Here is a 21,639-nt window from a genome sequence, read left to right as displayed (position 1 = left end):
TATGGGAGGGCTGACAGCATCATCTCTCAACAGAATTGTATAGGAATCCTTATGCAAATCCAATAAATACCACTGATTCTGAAATCAGTATTATCTACCTCAAGCTGGTGGCCACAATGGTTTACCATATTACTCTTAATACCAAACCAGTGTATCGATAGCCTCTAGTTATGCCTTCCTGAAGAGATTTTCTTCCAGTCTTTCTTCTTTTTATATCTCAAATAAAAATCAAATGATCTTGTCCTAGCAATATCAGTGAAACCTAGAGAGCAGCACACAGGGACTGAAGAGGAAATAAAATAGGATTTATAAATTCTTCCTGACAGGCCATGTTGCAAGCTTGTGACAGTAATGACTGCCACGTGACAAGCCAGATTTTGCTATTGCAACTGCAGCTTGCCTTGGCGTCTCTGAGTTCCCCTAGTCACCACTGCAAGAGTTTATTTTAGGGTATTAATATACACTCAAATTATACTGCATGCTGCCCATGGTTAAGGTTATTATTTTGTAGAGCTGTGTACAGTCTTTTTTTTCCCCAGTGGCTTTTAGAACAGGAAGCCAGTTTTCACACTTGTTAACTGAAACAGACACACAAACATAACAATTTCAAAAACATGAGCTCTCTCTATAATTGAACATGCCCTCTTTAATGGTTTAAGACCAGGAAAGATTCAGACACAAGCTTCTCATCTGTAACCTGTTTCTACGCTGATGTTATGAAGAACTACAGACCAAACAACTGTCTAATACAGGCTGCACAAAAAAAAAGTGTCAATGTCTGCAGTCTACATAAAAGTGATCTGGGCAAAGACTACTTTGTGATGTTGTACTACAGGCTGTGGTTTATTAAAGCCTTTTTTCATCCCACTCTTCTGCGAGTCTGACTAACAACCCTGTTGTCGGGAGATCACCAGAGATATCAAAGCTGTCTGGACAATAGTTGAGAGAGAGCTCCACTAATATCTGTATATCTGTGCGTCATGAGAATAAATGCTGCAGAACGTTAGGTGGATGCCATGTCTTGGGGGATGTGCATATAAACTATATTTTTATTTTCCGAAAAATACCACAACGCTTTATAAAAAATATCCCCCAGTTACTCATTGATTAACTACATATGTATATATAGTTAATCTGGAGGCCTTCTTTGTTGGATTTCTCCAAGTTCAATACAGCAACCATCTCATATTATATTATATTTAGAGACCAAGTCAGATTTACAACATAAGTACAATCACTCCCACTAAGACCAGTAACCAGTATAGTATCAACTGTGAAACAGAAACATTATTGCCGTGATTTATTTTAGTGACGCGTAAAAATGGTATCAAAGTTGCCTATGCCCTACACAACAATGATAGAGTGAAAGTAAAGATATCAAATATAATGAGTCAGGTTTAGGTTATGAGGATGTTATATATATATATATATATATATATATATATATATATATATATATATATATATATATATATATAAATAATAATGTGTTAGGGGTGGGCTCAGTCAAGCTGTATAAATTATGTTATTTTCCTGGGAAATACTGACACTAAAGTAATTCCAAAGTCCAAAGTCAACGTAAGTGACAATGTCCAAATTCAGCAACATAGAATCTATTATATGAAACTGTGTGTGTGTGTACAGAAGCAAGGTGTCCCCAGCCTTTAGCTCTAGATATGGATTTCTCAATCCTAGTCCTCAGAATTGCCTTTGTCTTCTACGGTGTGCTCTTCATCAGTTTGGTTGAACAATCCCTTTCATTTTAACTCAGTTGTGTTTCAGACCTTCCCTTATTTGGTTTACTCTTTCAATCTCAAGTTTTCTGGAACTTAAACAGTCAGGCACATGAAGAACTATAAATGCCGATTATGGGATTGTTAGATACCTCCTACCTGTTCCTGCACATCAAACATTGGTCACCTATTAAAGAGTTGTTTAGATAGCTGCAAGGGAGACAAAATGTATTAAATAAATGAACAGACAAAACAGAGGCCGGTCTGCTACATTACTTGGCAACAATAACTATAGAAGGGTATTTCCAAAATCACAATCTGTTATGCATTCTGAAGTTAATACATGGACACAGGAGGTCCTAGATTAAGACTGAATGAGTTTATTCCAGATATTAATGATCATCCTTGTCAAGATACTAGGTGGGCGGGGGGATTTTTTTTTTTTTTTACCTCAGACACCATGGTCATCTGAAATTCCTGTAGCTGCTGCTGGAAACCAAAGTTGGGCCCAACGAAGGAACGCACCGCCTTCACTGCAGACAGACACTCTTCCCAGCTGTAGTTGGTCACCGTCATGAGGTAGGCCACCACTACTGTGGTGCTGCGAGACACCCCGGCCAGGCTGGACCAAGGGACACAACAACAACAACAGCAACTGAGCACAGCTGAGATCATAGTGCAGGCTTTTGCTGGATTGTACAGACAGAACAATGACATCACATCTGGGATATTTTTCTGTTTTGGTGGTGATTTCTAAATAATACCCATGGTATTTTTCTATTCGATTTCTGATTTTAGGGACCATTGCTATTGACTGATATCCAGGTACAACAAGTGTGTTGTGAAATACTATGTGTATCCACATGAAACACTGTTCTTCAATCTCTCTTTTGGTAAGACTTACTTTTAAGTCAGTGATGAATTTTTAGGGAAGTGTTGCTTATTTTAGATATAATGGAAGCGTCTTGTGTGAGTCATTTAAGAGTTATTAAACAGAGAACATCAATATATAAGTACTGTCAATTTTTTCCCCACCCCAGTTGATTTCAACAAGAAAAAAAATACAGTCACTACATATTTTCAACAGTGTTTTAATCTTGTTTGCTCGGCACAAGTGACTGCAAAACATTCACAGTGGCAAACAGATTCTAGTGCAATTCACACTTCTATTACAACTGGAATTGACACCAGAGTTGCAAGACACATACCAGTGAACAAGGCAAGCACCTCCACTCAGTCTGCTCTCGTGGATAAAACTAATGCACTCCTTGAAATGCTGTATCCTGAAATAAAAGGAACACACTCATATTCAGAATCTGCATGGTGTGTTGTGTCAATTTCCTAAATAGTGGGGGGGGAACTATAAATTCAACAGGTTTGGCTACTCCAATCATCAAGTCAACCGAGTTTTAGTGTTTCTTACTCCTAGATAGTACTAACATTCATAGACATTAAATTTTGCTGTGTCCAAGGCTGTGGGAAAGATGGAATTATCAATCTCCTTTCCAACACAGGGAATAAACAAGTAAACAATCCAACATTCAAAAAAGGAAAGAAAATAAATCTGCAGCGATCACATGACTAAAATAAAAAACAAACTTACAAGAAATGTACACCCAGACAAACTGTACATATGTCATATGTCAACTATTCCATATGTCAATTATTACCCAGGTGCTCCACAAAGCTGGGCTTTATGGAAGACTGGAGTGGAGAAAGCCATTACTGAAAACCCATCCCATCAAATCTCCTTTGGATTTTGCCATCAGGCATGTGGAAAACATGGCAAAGATGTGCAAAAGGTTCCCTGGTCGGATAAGATAAAAACTGAACTTTTTGGCCTAAATGCAAAACGCTATATGTGGAGCAAAGCCAACACTGCTCATCTCCCAGAGAACACCATCTCCACAGTAAAGCATGGTGGGAGCAGCATCATGTTAGGAGGATGCTTTTCATAAGCAGGGACTGGGAAACTTGTCAGGAATGAGGGCAAGATGAATGAAAACAAATGTGAAAATCCTGGAGGAAAACCTGCTTCAGTCTACAAGAGACCTTGGACTGGGGCAGATGTTCACCTTTCAGCAAGACAATGATCCTAAACACACAGCCAAGGCTAAACAGCATAAAAGTGACTCTGAAATAATTGAAAACAGATTGTTAATTCAATGTTCATCTTTGTTTTTTCAATAAAATAATGGCGGGTCTGTTTTAATATTTGATTGATGTGTAACCTATCCTATCTGTCGGCAAGCTCTGTCTCTGGTTTAGACTCTAGTAACTAGCCAACTTGCCATCGTTAAGTTAGATACATAAAACAATGTGATGTGTATTGTCCTTTGTGGAGTGAGCTTACAGTGTGTTTTTAACTCTGTAACACTTCCAACCTGGTTTATATACAAAAATACAAAAAAACAAACCCTGTTATATCTCTGCAGCGGACTACCTTGTGGACCCCGCAGCTGTAGGCTTTATAGAGGGGGGTGGGGGGGCCCACGAGAGCGCCTTGCCCCCTCTGTGCTTGTTAGTTCCACCGCAATTCCTTATATTTACAAAACCAGAGTTTAAAATAAATAAATGCCACACACTTCTTCTGTAGTTTTCATTATTATTTTTAACATTTATTTTTGTAAAATCTACATGGGAAACAGTTTTTGTTTCAGTATCAAATTCATCTTTGTTGTTTAATGGACGAAAAAGACTGAAAGCTTCTGTAAATTAAAAACATTATAATTTTTTTCTATGTCACTCATCCATTTCCATCCCTAAGACTCCTCTTACAAGTCTTCAGTCAGATTTAACAAACAAACAAACAAACAAAAACAAACAAACATTTACCACTCGGAAAAAATGCAGATACCATTTAAACCGTTCCAGTAGCTTTTGACAGAGAATCCTGGACTGTTTGCAAAATATTCCAGGGCAGTCAGGTACTGACATCATGACAGGTGGCAAACTCCCTGAAGTCATGCCAGGAAAACTGCCACAAATACCAATACATTATACCGTGTTGTTCAAAAGAGGAGCTACTAACCTATGGTAGTAAAGACACATTGAGGAAGGTGATTTAACAACAGTGACTATGTGATTTTTATTCATTTGACAGGTTGAAATTCCAGTTTATAGTGCGATTGCTCACATCTTTCATAGCGGTTGCAAGTTGCAGAAATTTCAAGAGTTATTTAGACTGCTTTTGAAACACTCAATATATTTATGGTTGTTGCTCAGGGAAATATGTAAACACCGGTTCTGAGTATTTATGTTAAGATTCAGCACTACAAATTTAAATTGCTGGTTAAGATTAATGCTTTTTGAAAAGTGTGTCTTCAAGATATTGCCTGTTCACATCTTCTCTGTTTTAATGTGAGGGACTCTCCCATAAGGACACAATCTGTGCAATACATGTGCTTTCAACTGTTTCATCATTGTTATCATCATGACTACTGGCTTTTTAAGATACATGGCATCCCCACATTAGGATACAAATATAGACAAGAATTCCCATAATAGGTGTAGACAAACATTCGGACTTGAAAAATATCTTCGCAACCAGATCTTTAATTCCACTCCCCCCCCCCCCCCAACGAAAGCTTTAAAATAATCAAACTATTACACATATAAATGTATTTTTAATGTCTGTACTAAATGGGGAAAATAAGTGAATTTTATTATCTTAATTGTGAGATTTGGGGAAGGAATGAACACTAGACAGTGTAGTTAAATATAAATGTAGGTCAAATTAAACAAACAAAATAAACAACAAAACAAAGGTCCAAAGTAGGAATTGTAAGGTTTCCGCAATATTAACCAAAACTAAATTGTAATCCTGCTGTACGACCTTAATATGAGTCTTGACATTAACTCCACAGTCATGACTTTTTAACAGCATTGAAAAGTAGCAATTATACTATCAAAATAAACAAAAAGCCTTGCAGATTCATTACTAATGCGTTACTAATAAAAGTATATTAATTTTAATGTTTTAATGTTATTAAAAAGCATTTTAAATTACATATCCCACCCCTCCCCAGTCACAATTGAATATCATTGGGAAATGTCTGACAAAGAAAATTGCACAACAGAAGAAAAACATGGTTACAAGAGAGCTGCTCTTAAAAAATAAGACATTATTGCTCAAGCATTTCAGGCTGTTAAAATAGATTTGTGTTGGTTTTATTTTTCCTGGGGATACAAATCTTGAAAAGATGTCCTTTCAGCACTTTATTCTTTCATAGCTAGAGATTTCCGGTCTTCTTGTTACAGTGTGCAGAATTTCTAGATGTAGTCATTATTTGTGGTTTTACAGTGCATGCTTAACAATAAAATAAGTAAATTACATTCACACTGACAACTTGACATTTCAAAGATGTTCACAGGGAAAGTCCAGTTGTCAAGGACATCCTAGATTAATTTACATTTTAAGGACCCAAAATCTCAACTAATGTAATTTTCTCAGCTGTTAAAACTTTCCTTGGATTTTAAGAATTTTACAACTGAAATTACACTTTATTCCAAATGAAGCAGCAACATGATATTTTGAGACTGGGATTAGAATTAACTGCATTGTCAATAATACCATTTAAACTAGTCTCGTTCAGTTATTCACGCATGTGCAGGAGGCAAGCCAGTGCCACAGTGAGAACTGACAGGTCAAAAGTTCTCCTTTCAAGTTTCTTCACATAAGATCATTGCCTGGTACTTGAACCTGGGACAGGAACGACTGTTAATCCTTGGTTTGGTTTTTGTATCATGTTTTTTTTTTTTCAAAGAACAATTCCTTTTCCTCTTAACTATATACGAGACATGACTTCTTATCATATTGCACTCTTAGCACTGTCTCAGGACTCATTAGGATCAGACCTGTGTTAGAGAGAGCAGGTGGAGGTGTACACAGATGGCCATCACTGACAACTTGCCACATAAGGATGGCAGACAATGCCATCATCAGTGCAGGATGGGCAATGATCTCAGAGGTTAAGTGTCACAGTGGTCATATTTTGCACAATACATATTATTTTACGGAACATACTCTCTCGCTTGCACTACTCATGGAAATTGCGGGAATAGCAGCTGGATAGTTCTTTGCTCCAATTCTAGACAATGAAGCAAAACATTTTTTAGCATAGTTACAATGGTGAAAATCAAAGATGAATATTAAAATCAGAGTATTGTGTACAGTTGTACAAAAAATACATTATTATTATTATTATTTTTATTTCTTGGCAGATGTCCTTATCCAGGGCGACTTACAACATAAGTGCAAAACAAAGTGCAAAAATACAGTTAAGTAAAAGGCATCAATCATTACAAATTCAATTTACATAAAACATAGCAATTCAAAATAAAATACATTTTACAAGTTCCAATTTACAATTTACACAGGCAAGTACAGTAAGTGAGGCCCTACATCCTGGACGGTGAAAGCTAAGTGCTGTCAAGATGTAGGGTCACAGTCAAGGGCTACGGGAAAGGGAGCAAGGAGGAAAACAAAATCGAAAACACAAGAAGCATGATAAAACTGAGAAGTGCTATCTAGCAGGGATAAAGGACTAATATTACAAGTACTGCCTGAAAAGATGCGTCTTGAGTAAACATTGTTGCTCTGGAATCAGTTAATTCCTACATCATGCTGTACTGGCAGGTAAAGGAACACAATATTGTTAGTCTCGTACAGATACGATTATTTTAATAGATGTATTCATGATCCTGAAAGGAACTGGCAAAGGCAACACATTTGAGCTCTTCAGAAATGAATAGTGATGCACGGACTCAAGAGGACACAAGTGAAAATGAAAAAAGTGCTTTTAAAACTGAAAATAGGAAGCACTGTAGATTGTGGGAGTCCTGAACATATTAGCCAGCCATGTTGTTTTTGACACTTCAAGAAACAGCTGGATGAAATCCTTAGATCACTTCTCAATTAGCACACCACAAAACATTAATTAGCAGGAGCAAAACAATTACACAACTTTTACCACTGTACATATCCATGAAGTGAGGGGTTAGCACCTCGATCCTGCAGCACTGCACCCCTGAGTCAACAGCTTTCACTGTCTGGCTTCTCAGACTTTTTTTTAGTCCTATGCAGAGTTGTAACACGCACCTTATCATTAGTGGCATCCTGCAATGCTAATGCTACAGTAACGATTTCAATAGTATGTGACTTGACAGTCATAATACACATCTCACTGGATGGTATTAACAAGCATGTTATGTCTACTTTTAAGTATTCTCCTTTAGAGTCCTTCAGTGAGAGTTTGAGCCCCCAAACTAGTAACAATACGTCAACACTAAACACTGAATTTAAAGCCAATTTAGTGTGCTTCATCCTCAAAACATTATGCTATGTAATACCAGAGAGAGAAAAAAACAAGACTAAGCTGCCAGTTACCAGCCACCTCAGGTTGCGCTGATATCTCATCTGGCCTATGGACTAAATGACTAAACTTATAAATAAAGTACAAACTGACACAAAAATAGTCAAAGCAACTGCATAGAATATTGTACAAAGTAATACTCTATGTATACAAGAGCTACTTTCACCACTGCTGTGGAGGACTAATATAAGAACTTGACAAATGTTGTGTGGTGTATAACACAGATTCCCATACCACGAAAGCTTGAAATAATTCTGAACTTGGTGCATATTTTTAAAAAGCTGGTATACATGCTGCTCGGGGCTCTTATTATAGCCCAGCTATAAATAACAGGTTACACTCCTATCTATCTTTGTTAGGCCACACATATTAGGCCCTTGTTTAAACAAGCACCATAAATGTCGAATGTTATATAGGATGTCCTGTTTGCACCAATATATATATATATATAATGACCTCATTTTTATATACATGTTTTTTGTTTTCTTAAAGTATGAATGTGTATACAAACTACTAATCTACAAATCAGAATAAATACATATATTTGTTTCAACAGTCAATTACATTTGTAAAATTAAATGTAGCCAATTCAAATGAATCCTACACAGTATTATGCATTTCTAATATTTATCCTCCCACCGTGATTTTGTCAGGAATATATAGAACATAGCTTGTATTGATTCATGTAACGGAAGGTTAGGTTATTGTCTTGGTGCAACCTTTTACATTAAACATTTTGAACAATGTTTGGTAATTCAGCCAATTAGATAATCTCACAAGTCCTCTGCAGTAACACTTTTTTTTATTCTAAAAGTGTAAAGAAGAATCTAATTTAAGTATAGATCGAAGTACTAGCCTACAAGACAACATTTTAAATTCATTGTTTTGATTATTATAAAAAGGTCTGTGTTTATTAACCAGCTGAGACTGGTAGCAAAGCACTGTCCAACACTGCAACAGGAACAAAAACAACACAAACATTACACCATTCCTACTTCCTATGTTTAAGATAATAAAATACTTGTACAAAAATATCCAAACTAACTCCTGAGGAGAATTAAAACCAAAACAACTGCATTCATAGTTTGGATTGAATTAGTCTTTCAAGTAAATTAATTCTTACAATAGGTCTTATGGTTTTCTAAAATGACAAAAATGTGTAATATTTTGGATTATGTTGTAGGGTGTATGTGCATTCAGAGGTGAGAAAGAGTTTAGTTGTTGCCAGGACAGGGACCTCTAGTACAATTTCAAAAAACGGGAAGGAAGTCAGCAAAGCAGTCACAATCGCTTGAGTAGTATCAAAGGAAGGAGACAACACTGGGCCAAGTGTCAGTTGCAAATTACTTTATAATCAGAGTGAAAGGCGTTAACGGAGGACAGAATACTAATAGTTTCACAGACTGAAGGGAGGGGCTTCTATAAGTATATTTGTATAAATATATAGAAATGTGAGGACATATCTGGTCACTTTTTTTTACTAGTAGGGAAGGAAAATATTACAAGAATCATTGAAAAGATTGACACAGTAGGGAGAATTTGTGCTTTTCTTCTAGGAAAAGGTCAAAGGATTGTACACAAAGTCACAGCATGGTCCTCCCTATACTGAGAACACAATTCATGAGAAGACATTTTGTGAGAAGAGGTAGACGTTTACTGTCCAGCATTTGAACTGTGGAAAGAAAAAGAGGTAACTTGCTCAGCTGTAGCAACAGTACACTAATGTACGCCATACATTTGGTACATTTTTCATCTTTAGTGTTGGTTACACTCCCAGGAAAATACAAATAGTAATTGATGATTTTTCTTTTATGTCAACCTTGAAGTAATCGTTTAAAAACATGAAACATGAAGTTCTGTTAAAACAATGTGTGTGTCGACCCAGCTGATAGTTATGACTGTACGGTGCAGTCCTTCACATAATTTAAATGTTGAACATACCTCCTATACCACTCAGAATTGACCGCTCGAAAATACTTGAATGCTGGCAAGTCATTAATAACAGGAACACCTATCTAACTACATCACTCACAGTACTGATGAACAACAGCTTTCAGTGGAGGCAGTACACAATCTAACCAATCTACATGCAAAAGTACTTTAACTATGCGACTCCCCTGTGCGTGACAGGTTGCTGATAACTGTATTACAGATACACGAATTGGGCAACACTATGGAAGTCTGGGCTTTCAGGATGTACTGACTGAGACGAGTCATTATTCAAAATTAGACTTTCGATTACTTAAACTAGGTACAGAGGTCATTGGTGGACTTGAGTACATATTTCAGCAGTGGGACAGAGAATAAGAATCTCTTCTGAACTAAGATGATGCCGATGTCTCAATTCTTGACAATCCTTTTGATCATCCAGATACAAGCAAACGGGACCCAACTGAAAGTCTGGACCTCGATGCATTTCTACAGTTGACCCAGAGAGGCAGACTGGAATTTACACATGCAGAGTTTGCTCGAGATGATGTCATAACTTCCTGAGCTGGAACAATTATGCGTTACTTCATAGAAAGTCGAGTCATAAGCCCAACCCTCTGCTTATGGAAAGTGAATTTACACCAACAGTGCACTGATGTAGCACTTTTCATCCCAGAGGATCAATATGGTCTTTAGAAACAACACGAAGAAACAAGTCATTGGCCATAATAAGATTGTAAGTGTACTAGTATGTTTCCATTTTTTGCTTTTCACATTTGTATGTTTCAAAATTCTCCAAGAGCAATTCCGTTGAGTTGTACGGGAAAATACCATCCAGTTATTGGCATACATTCTTTGGAAACCAGTTAAGAAAGATACATTAGGACCAAGTCAACATGGTGCTAAGAGTGTAGTCCTATGAATTTAGTGCACATCCTATTAAAGCAGCCTTAAATGTGACATTAATAGAAAGGCACATACCTCACTAATGAGCGTGTTTATATGGCTGTTATTATTATTATTATTATTATTATTATTATTATTATTATTATTATTATTATTATTATTTATTGCTTAGCAGACACCTTTGTACAGGGTTAATTCTCAATTTGAAACAAAAGCCTTTTACAGTGGCCAACAAGAAGTCCTGATATTAATTTAAACTATTTTATGATATCTCTAGAATATCACCTAACTTGAAAGAAACCAAGTTGGAGTTAGCCTGGTAACAAAATGTAGTAGGCCAATAACTGCGTGATATTTTGCCTTTATTTCCTATAATTGGACTGTTCAGTGAAACTGCTCACTCAAATGTCACAAAGTATTTTGTTGGACCACAAATCTGAGGTCATTTTCATGTTATAGCATTTACTTACTCAAGAGTTTACTTACTAAGAAATAAGCCCAGTTCTGATACATTTTTTCATGGTTTGATTTTATTGGTTGCACTATATTTCAGAATATTTACTTGTTCAAGGTGACGCACATTCAACAAGGAAGTGTATAAAAAAATAACTCATACTTCTAAGGTAATATTGTACAGCACTATAACAAAAATTGACTATAAAACAAAACTTGAAGAGCTCTATAGATTTAAAAAAATGCATTATTGCACAATCAATACACCAATATGGATTATATTACACATTTAGATTGATTCTAAATCGTCCCACCAATGTATTACATGTGTCAGGAGACAGTGAGACACTTTAAACCATCTTCACAGCATTGTTAGGAGGCTTACTAATATTTAAAGGTAGTCTTAGCATTAAGCTGAATGACTGTAAGGATTTTAACCTGGTATAGCAGGTGCTGTTGCTCCTGTGAGAGGAGTGTTGAAACCAGCGGGCAGACCGTTGTCTTTATTTTTAAAACCCTTGGATTGTGACACCAGATTTAAATAGCCAATGGAGGCAGTGGCGCTGCTTGTTTTTCAGCAGCTTCCTTCCTCTCCAGTCTCTCACATTGCAAAAGCGGGAGAAACACAGGCTGCAAGGGAGCAGTTTATGTCATCCCCTTTTTTGTCAATTTCCTTTTCACTTTTTGCACATGCTAGGGTAAACTCGACTGTGCAACTTTAATAATAAACTGTTGTTAAGTGTTCAACTGAAGCCACAGAGGTCTGGCAGGTTTTGGCCAAAGAGCTTACTGAACTATTGACTTCACTCACAACCTTGTTTTCAGTTCTTGGACCAAAACGTAGGATCCAGCCGGGACTCTTTCACTTATTGTTACATCTACATTGCTTTATATCTGCATAAAATATTAAACATGGCCAGATTTTTTAATTAATAAGGACTTATGCATTCTGGTTTTAAGAATGTCAATGCAGTAGGCTATACATGTCAAAATTATGAAGCTATGCAAATGAGTTAAAATCCTGGAACACAAAATTCAGGAGGACTGCTGTTATCACTACCATTTTCTGTCATTATTACTTATTTCCAAAATCCAAAATAAGTAAATTAAAACAAAGGTTAGAAAACCAGGCCAGCCTAAACTCCTCCCTGTTGTTAAAAAAAAATTACCAGCCTTCCTTTCCCCTTTAAATGAATAACTTCCTGCCTAAAATATTCAAGCAACTAATAAATGGGTTGTGTTCTATTAAAATCCACACTAGAAGTGCAAATCATAGGGGCAGAAGCTGGTGGTAGACGCATTTATAGCTGTTCAAACCATAGTGAACATAAATGTCCTGCCGAATAAAACACGTCCTATTAACATAGGGCAAAGCAAATGCAAACTCTACCGGTCTGTTAACATGAGACGGGGACAAAACTCTAGACAGAAAAGCAGGGTTTAGACTCAGAGAGGCTCTTTTGAACCTTCACCTGCAAAGCATAAGCAGGAAGGACATACAGAAACTGCAGGCAACTCCCCCAACCGCTTGGCTGAAACAATAGCCAGTAACAGTTAGAGATAATAACTTTAAGTCAAAAGAATGAAGTGGTTCAAAGTGGAAAGTGCTTTGAGCATTACATCAAGGTGCCACGATGGTATTGTATGACAGACAGGTGGGGGGAAGACGCTGCGCCCTTTAAAGAATTGAGAGGCCAGGAAATGAGACCTTCAAAACAATTATGGCATACAGAAATTGCAGCCAAGTAAACCTTAAGCATGGACTCCTACTTGCCTGCATCAAGCAGCTCCTTTAGGAAACATTATGACTGTTATTGGGCATGAAATAGGGTCATAACCAAGACTCATACCCCAAGATTGAAACACCTGCCAGGTAGGTGTATTGAGACAGTGTAGATGGAGACAGCATCTGACAGCTCTATTGCTGACGATCTGTCCCTCTCAGGGGCCAGACTCAGAGCTGGAGCACAACTGAGACAGGACTCTCTCCAAGTAAGCCTGTAGAAGTGGAACTGGTGGGAAGGCATACAGCAGCCATGGGGCCACTGGTAAGCCAGTGCGTCCACTCCCATAGCCGGTGCTGGTGTTGGGCCTGGTGCTTGGCTGGGGAACAAGCGAAACCGTTTACAAATCAGCCTGCATGTCCACTGGTTTGAGAACTGAACACATACGTAACTGGATGTGGGCGTTCCAAAGAAACAAACGACACAGAAGTCGAGAAACACACGGCAACCAAAAACCACCACCATTGCGGATTGTGTCCTTAATTTGCAAGCTTTACTGCTGGCTTTGAAAACCTATTTAACAATCCAAATTCAATTCATTCAGTGTCTACACACAGCACAAATACGTTGTAAAAAAACAAAAAAAAAACGAGATCACATGTAGAAGCAGAAGCGAAAACAGCTATACTACTGTGCGAAGCTAACTAAGCCTTTTATTTGTTTATAATTTGATGCACAATAATAAGTGAATTTGGCAAGATAAAAAAAAATGGAGGTGAATTTAAAACAAACTGAAACCTTTGTCTAAATTAAATATAAAAATAAGATATCCATGTGACATTATCCTAAAGGTTGAGATATTTGAAATTATTTAATTTAATTTTGAATAAGAATGTTTCTTTACTGATGTTTCTATCAATGTAGCCTAGGCTATTTATTTATTATTGCACAAGAATCTGCGTTGTTGTGCACGGTATAGGAGCCCAGTTCTGAAAATGCAGTTCCTTTAAAGTGAATATATTTTACATTTAGTTTTCATTAAGGACACAATGCGTTGACTTTCTTAATTTTTACATATGAATGGGCGTCATTGCACACGGTATATAAGGCCAGTTAAAAGACTGAGCCCTTTTTCATACATTTATGGGTCTAAAACGCTTAATATGGCTTAAATGTACTTAAAACATACAATATGTAATATATAGTATTTCTTTAAACACCCAATCTTTTGTATATAGTACTAGTAGGTGTTGGTCTTGTCCTTTTCAGTACAGTATGCCCTGTTATGCTCTTTCAACATTAAGCGCAATTCACATTAAAATGTATTATATGCAGGGCTTATTGCCATTATTATATTTTTGATATTAGTACAAATTTGCAATCTTTTATTAATAGCATTAGGAAGTGCTTGACTGTAAAGACACCTATTGCATAAAATGTGTCTAATTCAACTTAGGTGATCTGAAATTGTATAATATTAATTGATTATAATATTCAACAAAAACTAAATTTTGTCTCGTTGATATGAATCTGGAAGCAGAACGCAGATGTACATTGCGTTTGAATTTTGAGCCGCAGTTTCTTGAATTGGTGAGAGAAAATGAATGCCAAATCTCATTGAAATTTCACATTTTTGTCAAGTCATGTTCAAATGTTGCATTTATAATTGACTGTCATTAGAATCATGAAATAAAAGCATTTCCCAAAGCTTTTCTGGTTTATTAATAGTGTTGCCATTTCTGTTGTCAAGTGGCCACAAAAAAAGAAACTGGTTGGATGTCATGGTGGAGTGGAGTGCAACAGTATTATCGAGTACAATTTGCTAAAAACAAATCAATAATAACCAATACTAAGCTTGAATGCTTTTGTACTGAATTTTGAATAGTTTAATATATTGTATTCTAAATAAAGATGATTATCATTTCACATTTGAAGTCTCCCATATAATGTTTGCTAAAGATGACCATAGTATTTCATATGCTAAACCATTGTATGCAGTATGGTACATCTGTGGTGCATTTATATGGCAGATTAATACAGTACCATATACACTCATCTAAAGGATTATTAGGAACACCTGTTCAATTTCTCATTAATGCAATTTTCTAATCAACCAATCACATGGCAGTTGCTTCAATGCATTTAGGGGTGTGGTCCTGGTCAAGACAATCTCCTGAACTCCAAACTGAATGTCTGAATGGCAAAGAAAGGTGATTTAAGCAATTTTGAGCGTGGCATGGTTGTTGGTGCCAGACGGGCCGGTCTGAGTATTTCACAATCTGCTCAGTTACTGGGATTTTCACGCACAACCATTTCTAGGGTTTCCAAAGAATAGTGTGAAAAGGGAAAAACATCCAGTATGCGGCAGTCCTGTGGGCGAAAATGCCTTGTTGATGCTAGAGGTCAGAGGAGAATGGGCCGACTGATTCAAGCTGATAGGAGAGCAACTTTGACTGAAATAACCACTCGTTACAACCGAGGTATACAGCAAAGCATTTGTGAAGCCACAACACGTACAACCTTGAGGCGGATGGGCTACAACAGCAGAAGACCCCACCGGGTACCACTCATCTCCACTACAAATTGGAAAAAGAGGCTACAATTTGCACAAGCTCACCAAAATTGGACAGTTGAAGACTGGAAAAATGTTGCCTGGTCTGATGAGTCTCGATTTCCGTCGAGACATTCAGATGGTAGAGTCAGAATTTGGCGTAAACAGAATGAGAACATGGATCCATCATGCCTTGTTACCACTGTGCAGGCTGGTGGTGGTGGTGTAATGGTGTGGGGGATGTTTTCTTGGCACACTTTAGGCCCCTTAGTGCCAATTGGGCATCGTTTAAATGCCACGGCCTACCTGAGCATTGTTTCTGACCATGTCCATCCCTTTATGACCACCATGTACCCATCCTCTGATGGCTACTTCCAGCAGGATAAAGCACCATGTCACAAAGGTCGAATCATTTCCAATTGGTTTCTTGAACATGACAATGAGTTCACTGTACTAAACTGGCCCCCACAGTCACCAGATCTCAACCCAATAGAGCATCTTTGGGATGTGGTGGAACGGGAGCTTCGTGCCCTGGATGTGCATCCCACAAATCTCCATCAACTGCAAGATGCTATCCTATCAATATGGGCCAACATTTCAAAAGAATGCTTTCAGCACCTTGTTGAATCAATGCCACGTAGAATTAAGGCAGTTCTGAAGGCGAAAGGGGGTCAAACACAGTATTAGTATGGTGTTCCTAATAATCCTTTAGGTGAGTGTATACTGCATAACACAAGGTAGTAAAACCTGATAAATTACTATATTATCATCGCTTACAACAGTACACACAATACCCACCTTAGTCAAACCTTATTAAGGTAGTAAACACAGTATCCACTTTAATAAACTCTAAGTTAATGCAGTGACTCACCTTACTTTAATACACTCACTTAGTAAGTCTTAATACATTATTGTATTACCATGTGTACTATAGTATACATAGAACCCACTATTGTAAATTGTTTTAATTTCTAGAACAACTTATTTGCTATAGTATACACTTTATACACCACCGAAAAGCTTGTAATAAATTACAACAAAAATAAGTAAATAATTGAATAATTATTAGTGTTTTTAAACCTTTAAACTTGTCTGCTCTGCAGTATTCCAGAGCGTCAGAGATTTTATAATGTTAAAGGAAGAGATTAGTGGTAATAAAATAATGGCATTTGTACAATTATCTTGGAGCTGCACCGTCCTCAAGCCATAAACACATATCCTGCTATTACTGATAATACAACTAGTAACAACAACTACTACTACTACTAATATTAATGCATGACAAACACAAACATGTTTACATATGATCTCTCTGCCAATCTTCTGTGTCTGCATATATATGTATACATTGATAAATAGCTGATATACAAAAACTTGACATTACCATTATCGTTTAATGTTAAGAATCTAAATCCTGCATTATGTTTGACAAATCCTCTCTAAAATGGTACTGATATTACAAAATATAGTACTTTGAAGTAATTAAAGTCATGATATCTTGATGAAAGCAGAATTAAAAACCGTGTTCTTCAAGTTACGATGTTCCTACAGAAACAAATGAGTGTTGTCGTAGTGAATATGGACATGAATCAGCTGGCAGTTAAAATCTAGGAGCCGACTAAAAATAGCTTCACTTCCAACTATCCAACTATTTATGTTGTAACATTAATATATAATTCTTCCCCTAGGTACACCACACAATTTTAATTTTCTATTTGTAGTCTATATCACAGTCATAAATTTAATCATATTCTTGTTTGTTTGTTCATTGTAAAGAAGGGTTTACCTCCAGTTATTGCGAGTGGGAGTGGAAGGGGAGTAGAGAGGAGGCAGAGTTAGAAGACTAACTCTGCCTCCTCTCCACTGCCCTTCCTCCAGAGCCGCTCCTTCTCATCCCTGGCCTCTAAGTGGTGGAACGACCTTCCCAATGAAGTCAAAACAGCAGAGTCCTTGACCTCCTTCCGGCGCTTACTCAAAACACATCTTTTCAGACAGTACTTTAGTAATTTAGTCCTTTACTCTCCTGTAAGATAGCACTCTACAACATTTTATCATGCTTCTTGCCTTGCGTTACTAGTACTTGTATTATTTTGATTTCCCCTATGCTCTCTTTCCCTCGGCTGTGACCTAACATCTTGTCTGCACTCAGCTTTTACAATGCAGGATGTAAGACCTCATATTGTATTCACTTGTGTAAACTGGAATTTGTAGAATATATTATGCTTTGAATTGCACTGTATTATGTAAATTTGAATATGTCATGTTTTATGCCTTGTACTGAACTGTATCATTGCACTTTGTATTGCACAAATATTGCATATTTTGTAAATCGCCCTGGCTAAGGGCGTCTGCCAAGAAATAAATAATAATAAGAATAATCATTATAAATGTTTTGCAAGTAAGAGAGTTCTCTGCCCTGATGTTTCCAATTCTTATTGCGTTTGTTCATAGTATTGCCACCTACCATGGTTCTCTGGAAACGGTTGTTGTATACTGGAAGATACAGTGGGGGAAAAAAGTATTTGATCCCCTGCTGATTTTGTACGTTTGCACACTGACAAAGAAAATATCAGTCTATAATTTTAATGGTTGGTGTATTTTAACAGTGAGAGACAGAATAACAACAAGAAAATTCAGAAAAACGCATTTCAAAAAAGTTATACATTGATTTGCATGTTAATGAGGGAAATAAGTATTTGACCCCTTCGACTTAGTACTTGGTGGCAAAACCCTTGTTGGCAATCACAGAGGTCAGACGTTTCTTGTAGTTGGCCACCAGGTTTGCACACATCTCAGGAGGGATTTTGTCCCACTCCTCTTTGCAGATCCTCTCCAAGTCATTAAGGTTTCGAGGCTGACGTTTAGCAACTCGAACCTTCAGCTCCCTCCACAGATTTTCTATGGGATTATGGTCTGGAGACTGGCTAGGCCACTCCAGGACCTTAATGTGCTTCTTCTTGAGCCACTCCTTTGTTGCCTTGGCTGTGTTTTGGGTCATTGTCATGCTGGAATACCCATCCACAACCCATTTTCAATGCCCTGGCTGAGGGAAGGAGGTTCTCACCCAAGATTTGATGGTACATGGCCCCGTCCATCGTCCCTTTGATGCGGTGCAGTTGTCCTGTCCCCTTAGCAGAAAAACACCCCCAAAGCATAATGTTTCCACCTCCATGTTTGACGGTGGGGATGGTGTTCTTGGGGTCATTCCTCCTCCTCCAAACACAGCGAGTTGAGTTGATGCCAAAGAGCTTGATTTTGGTCTCATCTGATCACAACACTTTCACCCAGTTCTCCTCTGAATCATTCAGATGTTGGCAAACTTCAGACGGGCCTGTACATGTGCTTTCTTGAGCAGGGGGACTTGCGGGCGCTGCAGGATTTCAGTCCTTCACGGTGTAGTGTGTTACCAATTGTTTTCTTGGTGATTATGGTCCCAGCTGCCTTGAGATCATTAACAAGATCCTCCCGTGTAGTTCTGGGCTGATTCCTCACCGTTCTCATGATCATTGAAACTCCACGAGGTGAGATCTTGCATGGAGCCCCAGACCGAGGGAGACTGACAGTTATTTTGTGTTTCTTCCATTTGCGAATAATCGCACCAACTGTTGTCACCTTCTCACCAAGCTGCTTGGCGATGGTCTTGTAGCCCATTCCAGCCTTGTGTAGGTCTACAATCTTGTCCCTGACATCCTTGGACAGCTCTTTGGTCTTGGCCATGGTGGAGAGTTTGGAATCTGATTGATTGATTGCTTCTGGCTCCCAGGTGTCTTTTATACAGGTAACGAGCTGAGATTAGGAGCACTCCCTTTAAGAGAGCCAGAAATCTTGCTGATTGATAGGGGATCAAATACTTATTTCTCTCATTAACATGCAAATCAATTTATAACTTTTTTGAAATGCGTTTTTCTGGATTTTGCTCTTATTCTGTCTCTCACTGTTAAAATACACCTACCATTAAAATTATACACTGATCATTTCTTTGTCAGTGGGCAAACGTACAAAATCAGCAGGGGATCAAATACTTTTTTCCCTCACTGTAGGCATGGAACATCTGTACAAATACAGATGTTTATTTCCTGTCCATGGCTGTAATTCTTAAACAAAAATGTATGATTCCCAGGAATTATATTATTATTTCAAAATATTTATTTTCTCCAGAATTATGTTGTTCTGTTTTAAAACAATAATAAAAGAACTGTAATCTGAATATGCAATGTATATATGGTTTTTGTATAATTTGTACTACCCTGTGTTACTTGTCCTTTAAGGTGCCACCATGTAAAGATTTGTAATTTTCCATAAGCAGGTGGGTTAAAATGCTGTTGTAATCTGGCCCTCAGTCAAGAATACAGCATTCTGACACAATCAGTTTAGTGCCGAGAGTTTGGAGAAGATTTAGTGTAATTTGAGCAATCCCACAGTGCAGCTTTATTCGCCAGATGCAGAACATACTGTATTAGAACACACATCTCATATTAATATTCCTGCTTCTCAAGCTACTCTATAATATTGTGAGTTTGCACCCAGGAGGCAGGAGGCAGAAACAGAAGTAGGGAAAATAAAACACTTTAATAATAGCCTGGATCCCTTTGGCGGGGAGAGCTCACCCTATCACAATATATGGGCAGATGACAGATAAGATTTTCAAAAATGAAAACAAGTATTGTAATAACAATGTTTTCAAGTAGAAAGTGTGGTTTTATATTAAAGCTATACTTTTTTTTTTTTTTAATCAGATCTTGTTGACATTATTTAAACATTTTTGTTTTTTGCTCGATACTTAAGTGTTCTTCAGTGTAACCACAACCTTTTTGAGAATAATTATTTGATTGTACACTTGCCATATACATGTATATTATACCTATATTATATATATATTATGTTTGTATATTAATATACTTAACCTGTGAAATAGAAAAAAATAAGTTATACCATATTTGTATCTCCTTCAAATAAGACAATTGTTTTATTTGTGTGGAAATGCAACCATTTTAGAACAAATGTTCCTTTAAAACAAGGAAAATACTGCTTACACTGCATGACCATGTTTGCTTCAATTGTCATACTCAAACTAGTGATTTCAATTAAATACAAACAGAAGAGTATATGTTTCAAAATAGGTTGAAGATCAGAGCAAAACGGCTACTGCTCACCATGCTGATGTGATTCAGAGTGTGGCAGATACCTCATGTCCTGATGCAATACATGCTACACTTGTGTACTGTAGCCTGCTTTCAACTTCTTCTGAAGCGAAATGCCTGGATCTTAATGTTAATGGTGAAGATGTAGTTTCGGATTCATGTGGATAACTGCCTGATGGTTCTAGTTAAAGTGGTGATTTTCTATGGAGTCTTTGTTCTGGTTTAACTCTTATACCAGCTCTGATAAGCTGACATTTTTATTTGTAAAATGGTCACCTCAAAACAAGCTGTCAATTAGATATAGAATGGTCAAAACTACAAGGCATATACATTAGGGCTGTGTGATTTGACGATATATATCGTGTTGACGATAGAAAAATTTCTATCGTTTCATATTCTGCTGAATCGTTTATTTCGTTGACGCAAATCCCACTCTTTACGGCAATATTTTTCGTCAATTTGATGACGCTTTGCGTTCTCCCCGGTTCTTCCACACGTGCCGGATGCAGGTGAGAAATATGAGAGTGAACTGACACAAAATAACCAACATAACCAAAAGACACTTTAATGCGCAAGCGCACATGTTCCGCCCCGCTCTCATCGCTGGGCTGAACTCGATCTGCAAGCAGCACCCCCGACAATACGCCATCGCACCCCCACCCCCACTAATTTAGATGTATAAAATTAAAGAATAATAAAGTTTGTTTGCATTTTAATAATTTGGAAAGCAATGTAAACAGATGCAGAAAGTTTAATTTTCTTTTTATTAAGATGGTGAAGTGGTACAACAGTTTTTATTAATAATAATAATAATAATAATATTATATA

The 21,639-nt window shown here is 37.2% G+C and overlaps 1 protein-coding gene across 1 annotated transcript in view; it reads right to left on the bottom strand.

The window, feature by feature from the left end:
• The window catches only part of dusp22a (dual specificity phosphatase 22a), a 55,122-nt gene that overhangs the window by 11,404 nt on the left and 22,079 nt on the right, over positions 1-21,639 (bottom strand). Inside the window, exons 5-6 of the mRNA XM_066714086.1 lie at positions 2,942-3,016; positions 2,184-2,355 (exon numbers count right to left, since the gene is read on the bottom strand). Of these exons, the coding sequence (XP_066570183.1) occupies positions 2,184-2,355; positions 2,942-3,016 (247 nt within the window). The remainder of the gene's footprint in view (positions 1-2,183; positions 2,356-2,941; positions 3,017-21,639) is intronic.

The sequence above is a fragment of the Amia ocellicauda genome, chromosome 9 (genome assembly GCF_036373705.1).
Source record: "Amia ocellicauda isolate fAmiCal2 chromosome 9, fAmiCal2.hap1, whole genome shotgun sequence".
NCBI lineage: Eukaryota > Metazoa > Chordata > Actinopteri > Amiiformes > Amiidae > Amia > Amia ocellicauda.
Note: the sequence above shows the minus strand (reverse complement) of the source record. Positions and strands in the feature narration are given on the sequence as shown.